The following is a 21,728-nucleotide window of genomic DNA, read 5'->3' as shown; positions in this document are numbered from 1 at the left end:
CGTGCAGGCTCAGTAGTTATGGCTCACGGGCTTAGTTGCTCCGCGGCATGTGGGATCTTCCCAGACCAGGGCTCGAACCCGTGTCCCCTGCATTGGCAGGCAGATTCTCAACCACTGGGCCACCAGGGAAGCCCCTAAATATATATTTTTAAGCCTGACATAGCACACAAATCAATTAACTACCATTTTTATTTATATGTAACATTTTATCTGAACAATGGTGAAAATTAAGCAATTTGTTTTTATAAATTACTCTTTCCTTTGCTTCATTGTTGTAAACTCCACTTATTTAAACATTTGGTCTATTCATCTCCCCCAAACACTACTTCAGGCTCTGGTCACAGCTTCTGGTCTGTTTTCCTTCTTTTACCTTCCGCTGTCTTACAGGACACAGTTATCGCTTGTCTCCTCAGGGAAGAGGAATTTTCTTCCAGGACCGGCCTTCCTGGCTGCTAAGTACGCTGACCCTGCTTCTGCTCTGTGGGCCTTCAGGTGTCGGTCTTGAGCTCCTCTGTCAGAGACCAGATGGGTGCTGTACTGACACATGTCCAGCGGTTCCCTCTCTTATTCTAGAGTATTTCCTGTTTCTGCATTTTGTGGCCTGGTGCCTGTTCCTTATAGCAGTCAGAGATGTCCTCCACTAAAAATGTTAAAAAAATTTTTTCATGCTAGACAAAATAGAGTTTAGTGCCGATAACAAGTATTTAAAATACATCGGGGGCTTCCCTGGTGGCACAGTGGTTGAGAGTCTGCCTGCTAATGCAGGGGACACGGGTTTGAGCCCTGGTCTGGGAGGATCCCACATGCCGCGGAGCAACTAGGCCCGTGAGCCACAACTGCTGAGCCTGCGCATCTGGAGCCTGTGCTCCGCGACAAGAGAGGCCATGATAGTGAGAGGCCCGCACACCGCGATGAAGAGTGGCCCCCGCTTGCCGCAAGTAGAGAAAGCCCTCGCACAGAAACGAAGACCCAACACAGCCAAAAATAAATAAATAAATAAATAAAAAGAGAAATAACCTGAGGTCCATTTCAACATAAAAAATAATAATAATAAAATAAAATAAAATAAAATAAAATACATCGGAGTGGAAGATCCCCAATAAACAAGTATATATACCAAGAGGGTTTGACTCTCACTGTCTGTGATCCTAGGAATTGCCAAAACTTACAATGGTGATTTGAAAACATTTTACATTAGTTTCTATATCTGGTTAACTTGTAAATTCTTTTCTCTAGCATGCCTCATGTAAAATATACCACCACTACCCACTACAGAGGCAAAGGTCTTTTTATTTATTTATTTACTTATTTTTAATAAATTTATTTATTTATTTTTGGCTGCGTTGGGTCTTCGTGCTGTGCGCGGGCTTTTTCTAGTTATGGCGAGCGGGCTTTTTCTAGTTGCGGTGAGCGGGGGCTACTCTTCGTTGCGGTGCACGGGCTTCTCATTGCGGTGGCTTCTCTTGTTGTGGAGCACGGGCTCTAGGTGCTCGGGCTTCAGTAGTTGCAGCACGCGGCCTCAGTAGTTGTGGCACGTGGGCTCAGTAGTGGTGGCTCACGGGCTCAGTTGCTCCGCGGCATGTGAGATCTTCCCGGTCCAGGGATCAAACCCGTGTCCCCTGCATCGGCAGGCGGATTCTTAACCACTGCGTCACCAGGGAAGTCCCCAAAGGTCTTTTTAGAGCTTCTCACAAGAAGATAAAACCATGAGTAGTTCTGATTTGAATATGCTCAACTGCTTTAAAAGGCTCCCTTTTTGCACATGGGAGTCCTGTGCATGTGTGAATATTGTACACTTGAGTCCTGGGGTAAATCCCTCCTTAGGTGCTAGTATAAGTTGCATATCTCTCTTTAATACCTGCTTATCTTCCTTTCAATTAGGAAGGCAAACCTCGGCAGGCCCTAAGACCCCTCCAGGTATCAGCAGAAATAGCCGCCCACGGGAGCATAGGGCTGGGCTGGGGTTGCTTCAGGGAATCAAAGACATCTGAATACACAGTGGAAGGTGGAAGCTGAGGATCCTAAATCTAGAAGGTTTCCTGCACTTGCATCATGGAAAGGATGTATGCTACCTTGGAGAACAAAGAAACACATTCCATGAACACTTTTTAATATATTCCATTTCTGTTTTTACTCCTCTTTGTTTTATGGTCTTGATCAATTCACGAACGGTGGAGGGAAGGAGTTATGCTAACTTTTGTGTAATTATTTCTTCCCAGCAATAAAGAATGATACTGAAAGAAAGTTTTGCTACCAACAGCTTCCAGTAACGCTGAGACTAATATACACCATTTTCCAGGTATATTTTTTGAAATATTTGTATATTATATTTAGTAGCATTGCCATTTTAGATAACTCAGTAAACCTGTGGTTCTTTGCATAGGAAATGGCCAAGTTTGAAGAGCCAGACATTCTTTTTAATATGCTCAATTGCCTGAAGATCCTCTGTCTACATGGAGAGTGTTTATACAGTGCTAGAAAAGATCATCCTCAATTTTTAGCCTACATTCAGGATCACATGTTGATTGCAAGGTATGTCTTTCTGGTAGTTTTTTGTTTGTTCATATTTTAGGCTTTTATCTGTGAAAATCAATTTTAGAATAAGACTTACCAACTCATTGGGTTATTTCTCTTAGCCAGCACAGGCTAATTACCTATGGGAACTACTTTTATTGCTTTTATGTAGTCTAATTTTTGAGTATGTCGATATGAAGAATAGTAATTGTCTTTGCTAGGTACTTTAGAAGTAGAAAAGGAAAATAAGGATTATTTTATGCCTTTCAGTTGTTAGATGGCTTAAGAATACTGAGTACTCTAGGTGGGCTGACTTTTGTTGTTAAAGGGATCTCTACCAAATATGTACCCAGGCCATTTGGATTGCTGATGCCGTGGGATCTCTGCCTCAGCCTTTGGGCTTTGTAGCCCAGGTTTTTCCCCCAAAGTACCACCCTGACACAAAAGCCATGGTGGACAATGTAGGGATTTGGGGAAGGGACACTCTTCCATTTTTCAAACAAGACTGCCTTAGAGAACTGGGAGAGCTATATGTTACTGGCCAAATCCAGAATTTTTTGTCACTGAGATGGTTTTCTACTACTGCTGTATATATATATATATATATATATATATGCTTTGCCTCCTTCAACTAAATTGCAAGCTCCATGAGGGCAATTTTTTGGACATTCTTCTTATATAAGACCTACTGTTGTGCTCTGGAAGCATCATCATCCTTCATCACACAATGATAACAGTAGCTCAAGCTTTTTGAGTACCTACTATGTGTTAAGTACTATGTATCATTTCATTTAATACAACCAGCATTGGGAGGAAACAAAAGTTCAGAGAAGTTAAGAAATTTACACTTGGTTACACAGCTAATTAATGGCAGGGTTGGGATTAGATCTATATTTGTCTGATTTCTACTATTAAGATGAAGCACACAGTGTTTGAAAGTTACTCCTTTTCATTCCGTAGCTTTAGTACGTCTTCTCAAAAACAAGGCTCTCTAGTGACATGTACCTCAATATGTTCTCTGTAAAACGGAGATAATGTGTCACTTCTCCTTTCTCTTAGTGCTGCATTATAAGTTTTTAAAGTCGAACATAGTTTTGATTCTGATATTAACTCTGGAGCCAAATAGAAAACAAAACAAAATAAAACAAAACAAAAAGAAACAAAAGGCATACTTTAAATAATTGAATAAAATGTTTGAAAACATTATTACTAGAAATATATATTCAGCATTATTCTGGCATACAATGATAGGGACTTAGCTTAAACTTGCTAAGGTATGTTTTTGACCAGTAGTGGTCTGGTTTTAAGAATGGCAAGTACTCATAAGATGTTACCAGGGATACCTCTCTCTCTCTGTTTTTTTCTCTCTCTCTTTCCCCGCCCCTTTCTCCCTCCCCATCACCTCCCTAGTTCTCTCTGTGTTGGCTTCTTCTCCTCAGGCTGTTCCTGTGAGGTGGGAAAGAGAGAGGGTTGCTAGCAGCCCTAGATCGACATTACACTTCATTTTTGAGATTTCAGAGTACATATCAAAACCTGGAAAAAAGATGCTAGCACTCTCATGCTTGGGTCACAGGCCTACCCACCCCTGGACTAATCACTCTTCATGACATTGAAGTATTTTGAACACCCTGGGTTTTGTGTTCATTATTAGGATAGAGAAGGTGGGGGAACTTGATTGACAGCCCTGCCAGTTGGTGGAGAGGCTGTTCTTAATAGAAAAAGAGTTGTTCTTTGATAGAATAAGAGGAAAAGGCTGCTGGGCAGACAAAACCAACACAATTCTCCAGATGTTCACTATAAGAAAAATTTAAAAAATCACTTATCACCCCATCATCTTAACGTAACTAATATCAGTTATTATTTAACAGTCATTGTTCATTTATGTACCTGCATTTATAATATACAATTTTTACTTTTTATGTTAAAAATGCACTGTTAACTGGTAGTGTTTTCCTATGTTATTACATAAAAGTAATTTCTTTAAAAAAATTAACATAGGAAAAGAGCACAGGAACAGTTTATCCAAGGATTATACTCTTGTGAATGAATGGAATTTCACCAAAAGCATCCCTACCAGCCCTCTGTTAACTATACTTCCCACAAACTAAGATAATAAGATTTTTTTCCTAGAAAGATTATCATAACTGTAACCACTTTGCTTCTTCTTGATTCCCCAGCCTGTGGAGAGTCGTCAAATCTGAATTCTCCCAGCTATCTTCATTGGCAGTTCCTCTCCTTCTTCACGCTTTGTCACTTCCTCATGGTGCTGACATCTTTTGGACAATCATAAATGGCAATTTCAACAGCAAAGACTGGAAGATGAGGTTTGAAGCAGGTACCTCTGTATTAGCTTAAAAATTCTTTCTGGGTCACAAGGTAAACCAGATGTCCAGTCATGACATCTCTTTTTGGCCCTCCCTTTCCCTCCCTTCTTTTTAGAAGGCATTGTCCTGCTTGCTAGTGTTCTTTGGTGGCTCTACTTAGTTGAGCTCCCTTGATAATAGAATTTTTCAGAGTGGTCCTTAGGTAGGTTGACCATGTCTAGGTTTGTCTGGGATAGTCCTAGTTTATGCCTGTTGTGCAGGTGTATTTATTAATTGCACCCTTGTTTACTCTCAAATGGGTCCTGGCTTGAATAATAAATTATGTAGTCACCTAATAGGTTACTTGCATTTGAGTACCTGGGAAAGTTTGTTAAAAATGCAGATTTTTGGGCCTCATCCTAGACCTACTGAATCAGAATCTCAGGAGGTGAGGCCAGAGATCTATATTTTCTAACAAGTTCTCCAGGTAATTCAGTGAAGTTTGAGAAGCTCTGCTGTTGTACTCTTGTCATTGGAGCATCAGTGACCAAATCTGGTGCAGTGATGGGTATAATTCCTAGTGCTTAGAATGGCAAGTTCCCTGAGGAACATGGTAAGGAAGGAATCGGATGTGTTCTCTTAGTCTTACATCTGCTGGTCTCACTGTCACCCTAATCTGCTGGTACTCCCATTCTCAGGGGGCAGCAAGCAGGGTTGGCATACCAACCTGTACCTTATCAGAATGGTTCCGTATATTTTAGTGTCTCAAAAATTTTGCAGAGAAATGGAAGTTCCATCAGGTGAGTTAACTACTGTACTTTGAGTTCAGTTCCCTAATATCTGACCACCTCAAAGAGTTCTTGCTTTTAATGCCTCATGAATCCCAGGGGCTGGTTTATTTATGTGATAGCACATGATGTTGTACGAAATTAGAGTAAAACTTTCTAGCAAAAGTCTACATGGTATTGGCCACATTTTATAGGCATTTGAATACAAATAAAGCAGGTAAATATTTAACTATACTCTTTCATTACAATTTAAGGATTAGATTATTGCCAAATTAATCTTCTGAATCACAGCTCCGATTATGTTGCTTTTCTACTCAAAAAATTTTAATGGGTTTTCAGTGCCGAGAGAATAAAGTTCAGACTCCTTAAACTGGCATTCAGAGTTTTCCATGGTCTAACTGCAAGTGTTTGCAGCCTCATTTCCCACTCTTCTTTCTACATATACCATTGCTATTTCTCCATTGCTTCCTGTTTCCCTTCATCCATGTGTTGGCCATTCTGTGCTCTCCATCTGAAATCCTCTTCTATTCAAGGTTCCATTTAAATGCCACTTCCCAAACAATGATGAACAGCACAATAAATGAAATTAAAAACTCTCTAGAAGGAATCAATTGCAGAATAACTGAGGCAGAAGAACGGATAAGTGACCTGGAAGATAAAATAGTGAAAATAACTACCGCAGAGCAGAATAAAGACAAAAGAATGAAAAGAATTGAGGACAGTCTTAGAGACCTCTGGGACAGCATTAAACGCACCAACATTCAAATTATAGGGGTCCCAGAAGAAGAAGAGAAAAAGAAAGGGACTGAGAAAATATTTGAGGAGACTGTAGTTGAAAACTTCCCTAATATGGGAAAGGAATAGTTAATCAAGTCCAGGAAGCGCAGAGAGTCCCATACAGGATAAATACAAGGAGAAACACGCCAAGACACATATTAATCAAACTATCAAAAATTAAATACAAAGAAAAAATATTAAAAGCAGCAAGAGAAAAGCAACAAATAACATATAAGGGAATCCCCATTAGGTTAACAGCTGATCTTTCAGCAGAAACTCTGCAAGCCAGAAGGGAGTGGCAGGACATATTTAAAGTGATGAAAGGGAAAAACCTACAACCAAGATTACTCTACCCAGCAAGGATCTCATTCATATTCGATGGAGAAATTAAAAGCTTTACAGACAAGCAAAAGCTAAGAGAATTCAGCACCACCAAACTAGCTTTACAACAAATGCTAAAGGAACTTCTCTAGGCAGGAAACACAAGAGAAGGAAAAGACCTACGATAACAAACCCAAAACAATGAAGAAAATGGTAATAGGAACATACATATTGATAATTACCTTAAATGTAAATGGATTAAATGCTCCAACCAAAAGACATAGACTGGCTCAATGGATACAAAAACAAGATCCATATATATGCCGTCTACAAGAGACCCACTTCAGACCTAGGGACACATACAGACTGAAAGTGAGGGGATGGAAAAAGATATTCCATGCAAATGGAAATCAAAAGAAAGCTGGAGTAGCAATTCTCATATCAGACAAAATAGACTTTAAAATAAAGACTATTACAAGAGACAAAGAAGGACACTACATAATGATCAAGGGATCCATCCAAGAAGAAGATATAACAATTGTAAATATTTATGCACCCAACATAGGAGCACCTCAATACATAAGGCAAATGCTAACAGCCATAAAAGGGGAAATCGACAGTAACACAATCATAGTAGAGGACTTTAACACCCCATTTTCACCAATGGACAGATCATCCAAAATGAAAATAAATAAGGAAACACAAGCTTTAAATGATACATTAAACAAGATGGACTTAATTGATATTTATAGGAAGTTCCATCCAAAAACAACAGAATACACTTTCTTCTCAAGTACTCATGGAACATTCTCCAGGATAGATCATATCTTGGGTCACAAATCAAGCCTTGGTAAATTTAAGAAAATTGAAATTGTATCAAGTATCTTTTCTGACCACAATGCTATGAGACTAGATATCAATTACAGGAAAAAAATCTGTAAAAAATACAAACACATGGAGGCTAAACAATACACTACTTAATAACCAAGAGATCACTGAAGAAATCAAAGGGGAAATCAAAAAATACCTAGAAACAAATGACAATGAAAACATGACAACCCAAAATCTATGGGTTGCAGCAAAAGCAGTTCTAAGAGGGAAGTTTATAACAATATAATCCTACCTCAAGAAACAAGAAACATCTCAAATAAACAACCTAACCTTACACCTAAAGCAATTAGAGAAAGAAGAACAAAAACACCCCAAAGTTAGCAGAAGGAAAGAAATCATAAAAATCAGATCAGAAATAAATGAAAATGAAATGATGGAAACGATAGCAAAGATCAATAAAAGTAAAAGCTGGCTCTTTGAGAAGATAAACAAGAGTGATAAACCATTAGCCAGACTCATCAAGAAAAAAAGAGAGACGACTCAGATCAATAGAATTAGAAATGAAAAAGGAGAAGTAACAACCGACACTGCAGAAATACAAAGGATCATGAGAGATTACTACAAGCAACTATATGCCAATAAGATGGACAACCTGGAAGAAATGGACAAATTCTTAGAAATGCACAACCTTCCGAGACTGAACCAGAAAGAAATGGAAAATATAAACAGACCAATGACAAGCACTGAAATTGAGACTGTGATTTAAAATCTTCCAACAAACAAAAGCCCAGGACCAGATGGCTTCACAGGTGAATTCTATCAAACATTTAGAGAAGAGCTAACACCTATCCTTCTCAAACTCTTCCAAAATATAGCAGAGGGAGGAACCCTCCCAAACTCATTCCACGAGGTCACCATCACCCTGATGCCAAAACCAGACAAAGATGTCACAAAGAAAGAAAACTACAGGCCAATATCCCTGATGAACATAGGTGCAAAAATCCTCAACAAAACACTAGCAAACAGAATCCAACAGCACATTAAAAGGATCATACACCATAATCAAGTGGGGTTTATCCCAGGAGTGCAAGGATTCTTCAATATATGCAAATCAATCAATGTGATACACCACATTAACAAACTGAAGGAGAAAAACCATATGATCATCTTAACAGATGCAGAAAAAGCTTTTGACAAAATTCAACACTCATTTATGATAAAAACCCTCCAGAAAGTAGGCATAGAGGGAACTTTCCTCAACATAATAAAGGCCATATATGACAAAACCACAGCCAACATCGTCCTCAGTGGTGAAAAACTGAAACCATTTCCACTAAGATCAGGAACAAGACAAGGTTGCCCACTCTCACCACTATTATTCAACATAGTTTTGGAAGTTTTAGCCACAGCAATCAGAGAAGAAAAAGAAATAGAAGGAATCCAAATCAGAAAAGAAGAAGTAAAGCTGTCACTGTTTGCAGATGACATGATACTATACATAGAGAATCCTAAAGATGCTACCAGAAAACTACTAGAGCTAATCAATGAATTTGGTAAAGTAGCAGGATACAAAATTAATGCACAGAAATCTCTTGCATTCCTATACACTAATGATGAAAAATCTGAAAGACAAATTAGGGAAACACTCCCATTTACCACTGCAACAAAAAGAATAAAATACCCAGGAATAAACCTACCTAGGGAGACAAAAGACCTGTATGCAGAAAACTATAAGAAAGATGAAAGAAATTAAAGATGTTACAAACAGATGGAGAGATATACCATGTCTTGGATTGGAAGAATCAACATTGTGAAAATGACTATACTACCCAAAGCAATCTATAGATTCAATGCAATCCCTATCAAACTACCAATGGCTTTTTTCACAGAACTAGAACAAAAAATTTCACAATTTGTATGGAAACACAGAAGACCCCAAATAGCCAAAGCAATCCTGAGAAAGAAAAACGGAGCTGGAGGAATCAGATTCCCAGACTTCAGACTATACTACAAAGCTTCAATAATCAATACAGTATGGTACTGGCACAAAAACAGAAATATAGATCAATGGAACAGGATAGAAAGCCCAGAGATAAACCCACGCACATATGGTCACCTGATTTTTGATAAAGGAGGCAAGAATATACAATGGAGAAAAGACAGCCTCTTCAATAAGTGGTGCTGGGAAAACTGGACAGCTACATGTAAAAGGATGAAATTAGAACACTCCCTAACACCATACACAAAAATAAACTCAAAATGGATTAAAGACCTAAATGTAAGGCCAGACACTATACAACTCTTAGAGGAAAACAAGGGTAGAACACTCTATGACATAAATCACAGCAAGATCTTTTTTGACCCAACTCCTAGAGAAATGGAAATAAAAACAAAAATAGGGCTTCCCTGGTGGCACAGTGGTTGAGAATCTGCCTGCCAGTGCAGGGGACACGGGTTCGAGCCCTGGTCTGGGAAGATTCCACATGCCGCGGAGCGGCTAGGCCCATGAGCCACAACTACTGAGCCTGCGCGTCTGGAGCCTGTGCTCCGCAACAAGAGAGGCCACAATAGTGAGAGGCCCGCGCACCGCAATGAAGAGTGGCCCCCGCTTGCCGCAACTAGAGAAAGCCCTTGCACAGAAACGAAGACCCAACACAGCCAAATATAAAATAAAATAAATTAATTAATTTAAAAAAAACAAAAAAAACCAAAAATAAACAAATGGAACCTAATGAAACTTAAAAGCTTTTGCACAGCAAAGGAAACCATAAACAAGACAAAAAGACAACCCTCAGAATGGGAGAAAATATTTGCAAATGAAGCAACTGACAGAGGATTAATCTCCAGAATTTACAAGCAGCTCATGCAGCTCAATGTCAAAAAAAAAACAACCCCAACCAAAAATGAGCAGAAGACTTAAACAGACATTTCTCCAAAGAAGATATACGGATTACCAACAAACACATGAAAGAATGCTCAACATCACTAATCATTAGAGAAATGCAAGTCAAAACTACAATGAGGTATCACCTCACACCCGTCAGAATGGCCATCATCAAAAAATCTACAAACGATAAATGCTGGAGAGGGTGTGGAGCAAAGGGAACCCTCTTGCACTACTGGTGGGAATGTAAATTGATACAGCCACTATGGAGAACAGTATGGACGTTCCTTAAGAAACTAAAAATAGAACTACCATATGACCCAGCAATCCCACTACTGGGCATATACCCTGAGAAAACCATAATTCAAAAAGAGTCATGTACCACAATGTTCATTGCAGCTCTATTTACAATAGCCAGGACATGGAAGCAACCTAAGTGTCCATCGACAGATGAATGGATAAAGAAGATGTGGCACATATATACAATGGAATATTACTCAGCCATATAAAGAAATGAAACTGAGTTATTTGTAGTGAGGTGGATGGACCTAGAGTCTGTCATACAGAGTGAAGTAAGTCAGAAAGAGAGAAACAAATACCGTATGCTAACACATATATATGGAATCTAAAAAAAAAAAAAAAATGGTTCTGAAGAACCCAGGGACAGGACGAGAATAAAGGCACAGACGTAGAGAATCGACTTGAGGACACGGGGAGGGGGAAGGGTAAGCTGGGACAAAGTGAGAGAGTGGCATGGACATATATACACTACCAAATGTCAAGTAGATAGCTATTGGGAAGCAGCCGCATAGCACAGGGAGATCAGCTCGGTGCTTTGGGACCATGTAGAGGGGTGGGATAGGGAGGGTGGGAGGGAGACGCAAGAGGGAGAAGGTATTGGGATATATGTATATGTATAGCTGATTCACTTTGTTATAGAGCAGAAACTAACACAACATTGTAAAGCAATTATACTCCAATAAAGATGTTTAAAAAAATAATAAAATAAATGCCACCTCCATTTCATGAACCTTCAAATGCCCCTATTGAGTTCCACTTTCTCGGTTCCATTGGTGGAAAGTCATTTCTTTATCCTTTGATCTCTCGTAGCATTTTATTTCTACCTCATTAGTGGCAGTTACAGCCTGTTGTATTACATTTCCGTTACAGTTGTACCTGTGTTATCTCTTTTAGTTGACTTGACTTTGAAGTCAAGACCTGTGAATGATTCACATATTAGTCTGCTTGGGCTGCCATAACAGAATAACATAGACTGGATAGCTTAAACAACAGAAATTTATTTCTCACAGTTTTAAGGGCTGGGAAGTCCAAGATCAAGGCTCCAGCCTATTTGGTTCCTCGGTGAGGGCTCTCTTCCTGGCTTCTCTTCTCTCTGTATCCTTACATGGTAGAGAGAGAGAGAGAACTCTTGTCTCCCTTCCTCTTATTATAAGGACATGAATCCCATAATGGGAGCCTACCCTCATGACCTCGTCTAAACCTAATTACCTCCCAAGGTCCCACCTCCGAATGCCATCACATTGGGAATTAAGGCTCCAACATATCAATTTGGAGAGGGGACACAAACGTTCAGTCCATAACAATTCATTTTTGCATTTACTCCCACCTTCCCCAAGTACCTAGAATGATCTCTTATGTATATATAATGTGCTTAAATTGTATTTTAAAAGTAAGTGAATCAGTGAATTTATTGAATACTGTATGTACTAGTTATCATGGGAGCAATAAAAAGAGTATAAGAGCAGATTCTTGCCTCAAGAAGCTCCTAATTTAATTGATGAGATCAAATATAAACATGTAAGAGGTTAAGAAACTATAACAGTATAAATATAATTCAAGACAACAGAAGATAATGGTATAAATATAATTCAGACAACAGAAGATATGTCATATAGCTATATATGAACACACAAATGCCATAGGTAAATGAATAGTATTTTTGCAGGAGTTCGTGGGATGGAAAGGCCACTCTAGGAAGTCAGAGTGACTTTACAGAATAGTAGAATTTCAGCAGCAGACTCTTTAAGGATGGTAGAGTGTCAATAAGCAGAAAAGAATAGAAAGAATATTCTATCTAGGCTGCTGGAACAGCTTAAGTAAAGTCCTGAAATGTCTTTGCATGGAACTATATTGCTTCACTAGTTATTATAACTTTTTATAAAGCTATGTTTAAAGAGTGGCTGGAATAATTTAATACAGATGTGCAGAATAATGGTGCATGTGGTTCATGGAAGAAATATGTGGCTTCTATAGCCCCAGGAAGACTGGTTGTCATATCACTTCATGACATATTAAGGACTTAGAGCCAGCCCTGGTGGGCACATCCCACATCCCTGTGTGGTCTGCAGAGCCTCTATAGAATGGACAAAGAAATGAGCATGGAGGCATTTTGAAAAGTTTGAAATGTGGCTGAAAGTTAAACAAAGGTAAAGACCATTAAAAAGAAAAGAAAAGAAAACCCAGAACTAAATCAAGGCTGCCTGGCAGAAAAATACTACACTGCGTAGAAATGGTCTCTGCTGCACGGATAAAATGGAACACTCAAGAAGGTGGCATTAGAATTTCCTTTTGGTATTTAACGTCAGTGTAGGGGGGCCCAGAGCTAGCTTTTTCTCTGTGGGCTCATTTCTCAGACCGTCTAAATAAATGTCAATTTTTTTGTTCTCTGCCTTTGACATTGCAGTGGAAAAAGTGGCTGTAATTTGCAGATTTCTGGATATTCATTCAGTGACCAAAAACCACCTGCTGAAGTACTCCCTGGCACACGCCTTCTGCTGCTTTCTGACGGCTGTGGAGGACGTCAACCCAGCGGTGGCTACGAGGGCTGGTCTCCTGCTTGACACCATAAAGAGGCCAGCCTTGCAGGTGACGTCCCTCAGATGTGCATTATCTGCTCTGCGGATGGTGCTCTGCTCTACTCTACTAATTCATTGAGTTATTTGTCACATAAACACACATAATACTGATGATGATGGTAACAGTGGAAATTTTTAAATTTTTTAAAAAATTTTTTAATTTCCACTGTTACCATTTCTGAGAAAAGCATCCCAGAACCGCACTGTATTAACAGATCTCTTGTTTTTATTTGTTGATTCTTTCTTTCCAGTCTTTGTCCCTATGCTGCCATCGCTTCTGACAGATGTAATTATTGTATAATTTTGTGTGTGTGGCAGATTTTTAAACTAGGTTGGTTATTTTATACCATTCAGCTGGCTCCTGGGCCAAAAGCCCTTGTCACTGAGTCTAGATGCAAAGAGAAATCAGATGAATTATAATATAAACCAAAGCAAAACAAGAGATGGTAAATATACTAATGAAATGAAATACCACAAAGTAAAATCAAAGAGACATGAAATATGAGACCTGGAGAGAGTTGTTTATTTATCTTATTTGGCACCTTTATTTTATACTTGAAGAAACCAAGTCTCAGAGAGATAATGGGACTTTTTAAAGAACACAGAGTGAATTCATGGGAGAACAAAGACAAAACCTCTAAAGTCCTGATCTACTGTTTTTCCACATTGGCACCTGACTTATTATTATATTGTTATTATTAAAAGTAATAATAATGGCAAGAACTAACATTTGTCAAACAGGTATTGTGTTTCCGGGGCAGTGTATTAGAAGTGTCCCATCATGCATTACTTCATTTAATCCTTACAATAACATTTTGTGTGTTCCCATTTTACAGATAGAGAAGTTGAGGGTTAGAAAGGTTAAGTAACTTTTTCAGAGTCACATGGCTAGTAAGTGGCAGCACAAACTTAGGTCTGACATAATAATGTCCATGTTCTTAATTGTGTGTGTGTGTGTGTGTGCATGTGTGTACACAAGGTCTCCCAAACCAGTGTAAGAGCTTCTCTTGTAAAAAAGACTAAGAAGAAAGATCAAACTATGCAGAATCTGAAAAATTATAGAGCTATGCTGCTTGTGGACCCATACCTCCCCATGTAAAAATTCCCAGTTGTCTTCTGGATAGTCCTTCTCTGTTGGTCTTAATAAGACAAGGTAGTTGTATGTCTAACCCCTCCTCAGGGCTTGGAACATAGGAGGCACTCATTAGATGAGAGTTGAATGAATTAATAGCATAATTGGATGAATTAGTTTTAAAATTTCATTCAGTTAAAAAAAGGGAAATGGTAGACTCACATACTGGAGAAATAGGTGCTTAGTCCATTCCAACTTTGATTTCTTAAGATTCTATGTTCCACTCACATTCCAAGAAGACAAGATGACTTTCCTTTCTTTTAGACTCATGGAATTTAGCATTGAAAGGGAATTTAAAGACCATATTCTTGTGTATTCTAAAATGTAGTTTTGGAAGTACGCTTCTCTTAATAGAAACTACAGACATTAAAGAAAGAAACACTGGTCTGAGGGTATTTGAATTAAGTGGTTATTATTCGATGCATCAGAAAAATCAATAATATACATTTAGCTCAGATTTCTGAGTCAAAATTCAAGAGATATTCAACAATTAGGAGAAGCTCCTCTTCTGCGTTTTTTTTTTCCCCTACCAAAAATGCAATCGAAGATTTCAGTTGAATCATTCTTCATTGTAAGCATGGATTGAGGAGGCTGCCTTGTTTCACTGACTTTGCTTGGTGTATTTACATCTGACTTTCCATTTTTGTTTTTGTTTTTTTACCTTTTCCCAGGGTCTGTGTCTTTGTCTTGACTTCCAGTTTGATACTGTGGTTAAAGATCGACCCACAATATTGAGCAAGCTTTTACTCTTGCATTTTCTTAAGCAAGATATTCCTGCTTTGAGTTGGGAGTTCTTTGTCAACAGATTTGAAACGCTTTCTTTGGAAGCTCAGCTACATTTGGATTGTAACAAAGAATTTCCTTTTCCTACAAGTAAGCAAAACAAAGAACTTGCTTTAAACAGTCACAGTTCCTATTCTGGTGCTTGCTGGATAAACAGAAGATACTCCGCATGTAGTTTAATTTCCCATTATGGAGGATACCTTGACTTCATGTACTCAGTTCATCAAATGTTTATTGAATATCTACTGTGGTAATCTGCAGGTTAACTATTTTCTGGCATTCCAACATCAAAATTTTTCTCATTTAGGGACTTCCCTGACGGTCCAGTGGTTAAGACTCCACGCTCCCAATGCAGGGGGCATGGGTTCAATCCCCGGTCGGGGAACTAAGATCCCACATGCCATGTCACGTGGCCAAAAAAAAAAAGAAAAAAAAAATCTCATTTATTCGAGGACCGTTGAGAACCATTTGTGACTCTGTGTTCCTTAAATATTATTCAACCATCATGTTTGTAATGTCCGTGAGCAATTTTGTGAGATATATTTGCACTTTGTAAATTTACTCTTCCATGCTTAGTAATCAGTTACCTGGAGCTCTAAATAGATGGAGGAAAGACTTTGGTCACTCAACTATTTATCCAGTGATAACAAAATTAGATACTTTAATCTTATGATCTAAACAGAAAAATGATAAACGATAGTCAAAATAGGTAATAGCCATGATTTTTTAATATAAGGATTATCATAGAGGGAGATAGATGAATGAGAAATGTATCCATGGAAGATGACTTTTAATATTGAAAATATACGCAGATGGATTGTTTCAAACTACTTGTATAACATAGCGAGTTAAGGAAAATGATCACCTTTAATTCCTTTTGCAAAGCTATCACTGCTGTGAGGACCAATGTCGCTAATCTCAGTGATGCAGCATTGTGGAAGATCAAGAGGGCTCGTTTTGCAAGGAACCGCCAGAAGAGTGTGCGTTCCCTCAGAGACAGCGTGAAAGGGCCCGCGGAATCCAAGAGGGCGCTCTCCCTCCCTGAGACCCTAACCTCCAAAATCCGTTGAGTATCTTCTTCCATCCTTCCCTTAAGTCTGTTTGATGTCTTTCTGAGGCTGACATGTCTTGTTGAATGTTCACAGAGAGTAGTGTATTTAGCAAACTGAGCTCCTTCAGCTGCATTGGCCTTCACATTCCCTAGAGGGTCCCCCCAGGTGTGTCAATGCCCTGGGTGGCTTTTCCCAGTTGCTGGTACAACAAATCCCTGATCCAGCAGTAGATTGTTTTGAAATGTAGAAGGCAGTAAATCCACTGATGCATGACATGAGACACAGGAGAAGCGTTTGCTCCTAAGTCCTAGAATATGAAGGTTTCCACCACCACCATTATAACCTAAGAGCTTCCTGGATGAGACTTTGTCAAGACCCATGGCAACTAAGAGGGTAGAGTAGAAATTTGGAATGCATTTTCTTTTCATGCATGACAAAGGCAGCCAACAAGCTCCTAGAAAACCAATAATAATGGTGTTTTCAAAAAAGAAAAATCAGGCTAATAAGAAGTTGAATTTCTGCCCAACTTCACCAGATAATTTATAAATAAAAACAAACATCATTGCCAGCTAAAAAAAGACCATATATACTTGTTATCTAAATGTCTTTTTTTTATATTGCACTTTTAAAGAAAACAAAAAATTACCAAATGACTAGATGAACTGTAATGATTAGCAATGGCTCATGAATGACAAATAATTAAAAATTCATAACTAAATCATATTAGCAAATGAGTACATTAAATATAATACTAACTTGTAACATTTATTAAATGATTTAATTTTTAAATAATGTCATGAAGTTAATAAAATACCACCATAGAACATATTTTTTTATCCTGTCAGAAGCTGAAATGTTTGCTTTTTCATTGACATTTCTTAGAAGACAGCTTTATGTAACATAACCATTTTTAATCATAAATATGATTTTATTTTGTTTATTGCATTTCTCTCTATTTTATGACAAGCTACGGAAATGTGGTATTTTGAACTTTGGAAGAGTCAATGAAAGCCCTTTAAGCAATCAATGACCCAGCTTTTCAGGGAGCAAAGATAATAACAGATGGCCATTTAAGAATAACCTTTAGCATTGCTAGGCCCAGTGAAACTGCATCAGATTCTAGAAACCAGTACCTAGATTCAATAAGTTACAATTTCTATATGAATTTCCCAGCTCTTTTATAACCTAACTAATCAGTTTGGGATATAAAGTTTATTTATTGTTATTTCTTGTTAATTGATTCACATGACAATTTTGAAGAATAAGAATTGAAGTGACATTGAAGGATGTTCTTTAGATTCAAAGAAAGCCACAGAACTTCTGTGACGTAAACATCTTGTATGTGATGTTAATTACAAATACGAAAACTAAACTTGCTCCTGCTATCCAGTTAGCACTGAGTATGTTTTCTAGGCTCAAGTTGTTTTTAATGCTTATTTAAATAGAGTTGTTGTTGATTTTTAAGCTGTGAGGTTGACCAGGCATGAGCAGTCTGCTCCAGCTCTCGGTGGGACACCTGAACAGATGCCAGGTGGGTACTTCTGACGTTGAAGGGCCGTGTGCAAGTGTCTATCACAGGTGGACAAGGTAAAGAATGCGGTGTCTCTAACTGGACCAGAGTGATGTATTTAGGATTTGAAAGCTCGAAGGGTTTTACCCCAGATGCTCAAGTGTTTGAGCCCCTGACATGGCAATTCTTTCCATCTTAAAACTGGCAGATGACTTTTGATCCTGTTAACTTATGGTCCAGTAAGAAGCATCATGTTACCTGAGTATGCACTTTTCCCCCGAGAGCCAGTATGACTAGAACTATACCTAGTACTTATATTTGTATGTGTTTTTACACATAGAAATATTATGTTCATATATATCTGCTCTAGGAAAAGCATTTCATTTACATTTGAAAAGGTTATACATTTGAACCACCATCATTCACTCATCCCCTTAGCCATTTCCGATTCTTTGCAACTCTTACATGCATTTCTGTCTCTCGAGAAAGGAGGATTTCCATTGTTTAGAGGACCATGGGATCATATTCTGCTTGGTAGAGTGTAACTGTCCTTTGACGTTCTTGATAGATTAACTTATCATGAAGTCTCTTAAGGGTTGAAGGGACGCTGCGAGCCTGTTACAGACTGAATGTTATCTATACACATGATGCCATACTTGCTGGGAAAATTGTGGAGGTTCTGAATACCTGCTTATTTGTCCAAAACAAACCTGGTAACTACCACCTATGTATCATGCTATACAACGTTTGGCTTTTCATCTAAGAATAGTTTTAAAATAAACTTTTCAGAATGGTACCGATACTCTCAGAAGGACAATTTCAAGTAAGGAGACTTTCAAGAACGTGTTATAAAAACGATGCTAGAAAGAGAAGCAGTTAGGCGTGGGAGACGAGGAGAAGAGGGAGAGCCCTAAATACTATGAATGCAGATGGCAGATGTTGGCCTAAGTGCATTTTCATTTCTAAAATTGATGAGAAAAGGGGAGCACACACTTGGCAGAGTCCCTCTACCTTGTTTTGAGCATCACTTGGGCCTCAATTGTGCTGGGATTAAAAAAAAAAAAGAATAAAAATAAGAATTTCTGATCCTGAGCTTCATTTAAAATGTGAAAATATCCATTTTCCCTTCAGTTAGGTCTTTTTGAGATTGGTCTTATGCAATTTCGTAAGTTACCTTTATTTTACCCTGTCTTTTCTTTTTGTCTTAAGGCTTAGTTGAAAAGCTAGTCTTTAATTATTATTATCCATTTTAACAATCCAACCGTAGGAGTCCTCTCACATCTCTTTGGAAAAACATGTACATATGTTTCTTGAAGAAAAGCCTTTAGGCGTCTAATTGTCCCATCAAAAGTGATCAGATGTAAAAGGGGCAGATAACAGTATTGTCTAAATTAAATATAAAGCTAAAGCTTCTGGAAAGATAATTACATGACGCCACCATAAACAAAACTTGCTTAGATTTGGAAACATGTGGCTCAGCTTATAAGGCAATTTCAAACTAGTTTTTCATTTTTGCATTATTATTTACTGAACACTGAGTGTTTTAACTTTGGAAGCAAAGATACGCCAGGATAATCACAAGATTGTACAGAGTGGTTTAAGATAGTAATTAAATGGAAACCGGAGACCTTGCTATTTAACGAAATAGCTTTTGTTTGGTACAAGTAATGAGCTCCTCTGTGCAACACCTCTTATTGATCAGGCCTGAAATAAAGCAGATGTCCTTTAATCATGCAGCAAGACTTAATTTTAGTTGCTGTTTAGGCTGAACTTTTGGACACTGGATTTACAGTTTATGGCTCTCTGATCTTAGCATTTACATATTGCCCACAGCAAATTTTGCAGCAGAAATGCACTTGTATAGAGGGTAAACTCTGCAAGGCTACTGAAGAGTTGCATTCCTCTGTGACTTTTATGAGTCAAATCAAAGGCCTTTGTGCATATAAGTAAAATTCATAGACTATCATAGCTGAAACATTAGAGATATGTTAACATTCTCATTTTACAGAAGAGGAAACTGAGGTTCCCAGAAAGGAACAAGTTTCACAAGCTTGTCGGTGACAGATCTGGGTCTGAAGCCCAGATGTCTTGATCTCTCTTGCAAGGCATGTGTGGTAATGCTAGCAGGAGCTCAGCACCTTCATTTAATCCCAATTGATGAAATATACAATTTTACCTGCTAGTCTGAATTTGGTATAATTATAATTAGATATTAGCTGTTTTTTCACTGATGCTGTGAGAACCAGGAATTCTTTGTTTTTGGTGATTCAGAACACCTGTTGAATATTAATTGAATATAATGCAGCAGTTATGGTAGGTTACAATTGGACCGTACTGGAAAATTGGTATCAACCCCATGTGATCACGGGAAACTTAGTTATATCTTATTCCTCATCCCCTGGGATGAATAATTAAACAATAGGTATATAATGTTAATAACAACGGCAATAGCACTTTATATATGTATAGTACCTCTTTATAAAGAGTGTTTTTAATGCAAATCATCTAATTTCGATTTCACAACAACTCTGCATATATATAAAGTATTTTTTTTTTTTTCACTTTACGTACAGACAGGAAGACTGAGGTCCTGAGGGACTAAGTAACTCTGCTTATATAATTTGCTCATGATCACATATAACTAGTTAGTTAGATAGAGACTGATACTTGAGTCCAGGAGACTTTATTTGCTTTCTTTCCACTACAGCTACCTCTCAATAAATTGGGCTTAGGGTGTTCCTGCCCTGGGGTACATGAGGATGCCAGTCTTATTAGGGAGCTGACTTGGGCATTCAGGCCTGCTACAGTGTGACTTAAGCCCATGAGTGTCCAGACCAATTAGGACTTATAGATTGGTCTAGAGCTATCCTAATCCCTAAAGGGACATATATACTTTCAATTCTACTCCAGCCTGCAGAGAAATCTTGAGATCTCTTGGTCTGAATTTGTGTCAACATGAGAAGGTACCCAGTACTGGGTAGCACTGGTAAAACTCTCTTGTATTTCCCACCTCCCTCAATGTCCAGCCTAGAATTCCAAATTACTTCTCTTTGGGCTCTTTCTTTCTAGAGGTGGTTTACATTTCATGTCTTCACTAACTTGCAAAATGCCTATTGATCATTAAGAGCCAATAAATCAAAGAATTCAATTGTTTTTATAGGAATGCCCTTGACTGAAATGATAGTTTCGGAAAATGACAGTTTCTATTGAACAAACACTTATTGGGCACCTGCTGTACTAGAAAATATGAAGAATGTAAAGATACATCAGAAATTCTTGTACTCTCAACTTGCTTATAGTCAAGTAAGGGAGATAAAGTATGAACATAGGTGAACTCTCATCTCGTGTGAAAGTGATAGTACTATAGGATCGTTCATGTCAAATGCAATGGGAGGAGAGTTGGAGGGAACAAGGAAGGTTTTGTGGACAGGTGACTCAGCCAGGCCTAGACAGGTGGATAGCCACGGAGACCGGTGAGGCAGTGTAGTTAGAACTACCAACATAATGCAGACTCATTTATAGTGCTTGATCATTGGTTTCTCTGGACCAAATGTAGAGTAAACTCATAGAAACTTCCTTCCACTACCTAATTGTCACTTGTCAGCTTGACAGAGGGGTCAGTGAGTCAACTTACACAGAGGAATGTTCCCTATTTCCCTACCCACTCCCTTGCTGTTTGGGGACTTCATCAGGTTTTCGCCCATGTAGAAAAGATCTGAAATATTTATTTGAATTCAATGCACTTTAAACATGTACGAATAATGAGCATCTACTATATATCAAACACTGCCCCGTATTCTGTGAGGGATGTAAAATTGGATAAGACATAGCACTTGCCTTCAAGGAGTCTTTGTTCTTACAGGGGAAATACAGCAAATGGATAAATAAAAAGTTCTGCCTCGCATAATAGTTATTTGCCACATGAGAGTTGGGAAATGCTAAAGGAAATTTTCCTGC

General features: G+C 38.3%; 1 protein-coding gene across 8 annotated transcripts in view; it reads left to right on the top strand.

The window, feature by feature from the left end:
* The window catches only part of UNC79 (unc-79 homolog, NALCN channel complex subunit), a 261,771-nt gene that overhangs the window by 141,677 nt on the left and 98,366 nt on the right, over positions 1–21,728 (top strand). For 5 of the 8 annotated variants that reach the window (XM_082451149.1, XM_082451150.1, XM_082451148.1 and 2 more), the window contains exons 21-27: positions 2,220–2,299; positions 2,384–2,532; positions 4,692–4,849; positions 13,123–13,304; positions 15,098–15,299; positions 16,095–16,274; positions 17,727–17,792. In XM_082451149.1, coding sequence (XP_082307275.1) covers positions 2,220–2,299; positions 2,384–2,532; positions 4,692–4,849; positions 13,123–13,304; positions 15,098–15,299; positions 16,095–16,274; positions 17,727–17,792 — 1,017 coding nt within the window. The remainder of the gene's footprint in view (positions 1–2,219; positions 2,300–2,383; positions 2,533–4,691; positions 4,850–13,122; positions 13,305–15,097; positions 15,300–16,094; positions 16,275–17,726; positions 17,793–21,728) is intronic. The other 3 variants (XM_082451152.1, XM_082451151.1, XM_082451146.1) reach the window with 1 other exon arrangement.

The sequence above is a fragment of the Balaenoptera physalus genome, assembly GCF_965194825.1.
Source record: "Balaenoptera physalus genome assembly, chromosome: 2".
Taxonomy (NCBI): Eukaryota; Metazoa; Chordata; class Mammalia; order Artiodactyla; family Balaenopteridae; genus Balaenoptera; species Balaenoptera physalus.
Note: the sequence above shows the minus strand (reverse complement) of the source record. Positions and strands in the feature narration are given on the sequence as shown.